At 51.5% G+C, this 4,154-nt stretch overlaps 1 protein-coding gene and 1 non-coding gene across 2 annotated transcripts; both read right to left on the bottom strand.

Moving 5' to 3' along the window:
• Positions 1-764: 764 nt before the first annotated feature.
• RPL39 (ribosomal protein L39) lies at positions 765-3,715 on the bottom strand. The gene is made up of 3 exons (XM_056125819.1): positions 3,590-3,715; positions 1,843-1,946; positions 765-987 (listed from the first exon to the last, which is right to left on the bottom strand). Exons 1-3 carry the CDS (start codon positions 3,590-3,592, stop codon positions 939-941), a joined length of 156 nt encoding a protein of 51 aa, XP_055981794.1. The 5' UTR covers positions 3,593-3,715; the 3' UTR covers positions 765-938.
• Positions 1,393-1,527, bottom strand: LOC130034307 (small nucleolar RNA SNORA69). Its single transcript, XR_008794079.1, has one exon. It is a non-coding gene; the product is annotated as a small nucleolar RNA SNORA69 (small nucleolar RNA).
• Positions 3,716-4,154: the final 439 nt, after the last annotated feature.

Here is a 4,154-nt window from a genome sequence, read left to right as displayed (position 1 = left end):
ACTAAACTTGTGAAACCGGAACCTTCCCAGCATTCCTAGCCTTTGTATATGCCAGCCAATACAGCAGGTCCTGCTCTGCCTTACAAATGGATGGCTTGGGTTTAATCCCCAGCACCCCATATAGTCCCTGATGCCCACCAGGAGTGATCTGAGTGCAGAGCCAGGAATAAGACGCCTGGGATAGTCCAAAAAAAGTAAAAGGCAGACACTCCATCTTGGCTATTGGACATACCCTTCAATTCTGGGGTGCAACTTCACTTTGCTTTGTAGCGTACATTCCATGTCTGGGGTCACTTGTCTCCCAAACTGGATTCATACTTTTTCCTTGAGGGTTAGTGGCCTGGGGCCATGTAGAATGCACGTGTCAGAACTACTGCACTGTTCTGTGGCAATCACTTAGCATGTTCCATTTTTGGAAGCCGTGGATACATTCCTACAGATGGGAAAACCTATTTTGCAAGTAGGCATGTGTGCCTAAGGTTATCTGTCTGGGGGTGGGGCATAGAAGGGAGCACTATGACAATGACAGCTGGAAATGATCATTCTGGGTAAGAGCTGAGTGCTGAAAGGTCAAGTGTCACACATAACCTTTCTTTCTATATTTTTGGAGGCAGGCTGGAGGGGTGGCAGGAGAGAAATGGGACACTGGTTGTGGGATGGGTGTTGTAGGTTCTAACATATGGCAGACCATGGCTGAAATAGCCGTTAAGTCCCAGGAGAGCACTATATGAGCAGACCTGGGAAAGAATTCAGTGGCATGAAAGCACGGTATCACAAGATTTATTACCAAGTTAGCAACAAGGTACAGAAACTAGAAGACGAACAGATTCCCTAATCCAAGAAACACGACTTCAGACTTGTTGTGCCTTTCCGCCTGCTGTGTTCAAGATACTAGCAGCCTATCACAGCTCATGCGCATGCGTCTCATGTGGCTCTCCTTACAGACCGAGCTTGGTCCTTCTCCAGTGCCTCCTCTTGGAGTTGTACCTACACAGAAGCAAAGGGTAGGTTACCATCATGACAGTGACAGCAGTGAGGGGGGAGGGCATGCGCATGTCCCATATTACAGTACCGTTCAGTCTTTCCTTGGCAGGCAAGGGGTGTCCGCAGCTGTTATTTCCTTATGCATTTTGGAGCTCTTTTTGGAGAGTAAAAAGTGATTTGCTAGATGTATTTAAGAACTAGTCAAATCAAATTTTTACCTCTCAAAAGGATTCCAGATTAGGAAAACTCTGGTTCTTTACTTGGGGAAAGGAAGTGCCCCTCACCAACTCCACACCATGCATTCAAAACCCAGGCAGACATCCCCCCCCGCCATCACTACAGAAGGAAAAAAAATACTTTTAACAGATTAGGACTGCATGAATTCGAGACCAAAGGGACTTATCTCCAAACTGTTTGTGCTAATCAGTGTAATTTTACCTCTGAAAAAGGTAAAATAAAAAAAATGATTGGCACAGATTTGTTTTCAGCAGGGTTATGCCAGCACTCCCACAAAAACAAAGCACTGGAATTGCAACCTGCTCAATTTTGGGGGGGTGAAGCTGCGGGAGGCACTAAAGTGAGTCTTGCACAAGCAGGCCCGAGAAAAAGGATGTAGCAATTGAAAACAGGGTTGCTTGGGCCACGTAGTGCTGGGGAGTACGTGCCTTAACCCTGGTTAACTATATCTTCTGGCATGACTCTTAATACCTCAGCATTAGTTGAATAATAGGTGATGTCTGGTAGTCTAATGTTCTTCTTCCAAAGCCATCAATTCACAACAGAACACATAAGACTGTACAAAATTGTTCCTGGGGGTAGGGGAGAGAAATGGGAAAAGCTGGGTAGAGTAGTCTTTACCTGATCTTGTTACCAGTTTTCATCCGAATCCATTGAGGAATAGGCCGATTCTGCTTTTGTTTCTTGGCCAGGAACCGCTTGATCCTGAAAGTCTTGTGGGAAGACTGGCAAAGAAATGCAACCCATTTAGACATTAGCAGAGTCTGACAAAATTTTAAAGTCAGGACTCCAGAAAGCCAACATAACAAGAAAAAATATTTGGATCACGCCCCCAAACCACCCTAAAACTCATCTTACACTTTTTGCTCCCACCCCTAATTCAGGGCCAAGACACGCCTTAGGCTGTGTCCCGCCCCCATCAGCCCGCCAAAGAACTTTTGTCTCCCCCCACCCCTAACTTCTGTGGCCTCGCCCCTAGTTCGGCTGGAGGGGCGGAGCCATAGATCCCCATTGTTCCAAAGCAAGGTCTGGGAGGGAAACAAACTTTTCTAAGTAGCTGAGAACTGGCATTCAAAGAAACCAGGGTTCCCTCGTCTGCGGGGGCTAGGCAGTGTATTCCTGAGTCCCCTGCTAGTCACTGCAGGACACAAAGGACCACTTGAGAGTTAGGGCTGGGGTATTTGGCTATTAGTTAGGAGATAACTTCTTAGCGCCCTCACATATACAGAAAGAACTATTTCCAGGGATCCTAGAGTGTTTAAGAGTTTTCGCTATGACTTAACTGCATTTAAAGTCGCCAGGGGCCGTAAGCAGTTTAGCGGGCACCCCCCCCCCCGCCACCATGGCGCCTTTTTAAAGGCCGCCCTAGTACAAACTGCCCATTGTACCTTTTATTTTTATAGGAATTTGGATCTTCTAAGCGCAAACCAACACCCCACCCTCCCCCGCAGTTGGCAGGAAATTCCAGCGGCACGGGGTACACGTACTAGGCTCACGTCCGGCCACGTAAGAAAATTGGATGCGGTGAAGCCAGAGCGAATAGGGCGTTTGCCTTGCACGCGGCCGACCAGGGCTCGATCCTCGGAACCCCAAGGGTCCCTCGGGCACGCCAGGAGTGATGCGTGAGCCAGAGCCCCGAGCATACACCGCCGGCTGTGCCCCCCCCAACAACAAAAAAATCGGAGCATTTTAAGTTCAAGTCGGCCGAGGGCCCTCTCGCGGCCTAGAAACCCCCAAATTCAATTTCTCATGGAATCGTCCCAGAAAAAAAACTCCTACCAAGTGGCCGTTAAGTTCTCATTCTATTAAGGACAGCCCAAAGTCCTGGGGCACCCACGCGGTACCACTCAAGTCCCCCCCGCCAAAAAAAATTGGCTCAAAATTCCTGCCAGGTCACAATGTAGTGTGTACCTCGCCAAGTTAAACACTTTTGCAAAAAATCACCAGTTTCTAGCCCGTCTTCCGTGCCTGGCACCGCCGCAAGTGTCCGGCAGTCTGCACGGGGCGGGGGGGGGGGGCGGCCACGACTGCGGAAATCTACCCATCCCGCAGTATCTCCCTGCCCAGAAAAGTTCCTTCAAAGAAGGGCGAAAGAAAACGAAACCCTGTTAACCTGGGCGGTGGCTCGGTAGAGAGCGCCCCCTCGGACTTTGTGGCGCCAGCGCAGCCCGCCCTTCTCGGGGCGCCCAATTCCGCGTTAGTTTCCCAACAGGCCCGAAGGACTTCACCGCGGCCAAAATCGAACTTTTCTGGAAAAAGCCTTAAAATGGCTCCCGGCCCCCGATGCAGCCCTCGACCCGGGAAAACTAGCGAGAACCTGAGGCGTGGAGAAGCCATCCCCGAGCCGATGGTAAGGGATTCAACTTACCATGGCGAAGAGCCACGTTCACACCGCGACGATGGCGGAGGAAAGGAGAGAAAGGGGGAAGTGGGCGGAAGAACGTGTTTAGAAGGCTCTGGTGGGGGCGGGACTTGGGAGGTGACGTTTGCGCCAATCGCTTCCTACTGGCGGCCATCGTGGCGGCGCGCTCCCGGTGGGGCGGTGGGAAACCGCGCTCACTCGCGCGAAATGGAGTTGGTTTGGGCTCACTTACGTATATGGGATCCTCAGTGGCCTGCAGGCTCCGGTGGGGGACCCTGCTTCATGGATGAGTGGAGCAGACCGCCCGTGGTAGATGCCAAACAAGTCCTTGCGTAAGCAGGATGGGCCGAGGGGGCGGGGCTTCGGGCCCAAGCTTGGGCGGGAAGGGCGTCACGTGATTTGGAGTGGCGCGGGAGTACGCCAAGGGGGTGGGTTTGGGAATGTTGCGCCCGGATTGGGTGGCCGGAGGCAACTTTCTCCCGGAGGTCCAATTGGCTGTGAGCGCGGGATTCGGTTGGTCACGAGTGTTGGAGGAAGTCTGGGAGGGAGGGGCTGTGAGACTAGCTGCACG

The sequence above is a fragment of the Sorex fumeus genome, unplaced genomic scaffold (assembly GCF_029834395.1).
Source record: "Sorex fumeus unplaced genomic scaffold, SorFum_2.1 ptg000058l, whole genome shotgun sequence".
Classification (NCBI taxonomy): Eukaryota; Metazoa; Chordata; class Mammalia; order Eulipotyphla; family Soricidae; genus Sorex; species Sorex fumeus.
This window is presented reverse-complemented; position numbering and strand designations above follow the sequence as displayed.

Coding starts and splice junctions, on each gene's coding strand:
- RPL39 (XM_056125819.1), bottom strand. Junction 988..1,842: donor AAAACTGGTAACAAGATCAG/GTAAAGACTACT, acceptor GCTTCTGTGTAG/GTACAACTCCAAGAGGAGGC.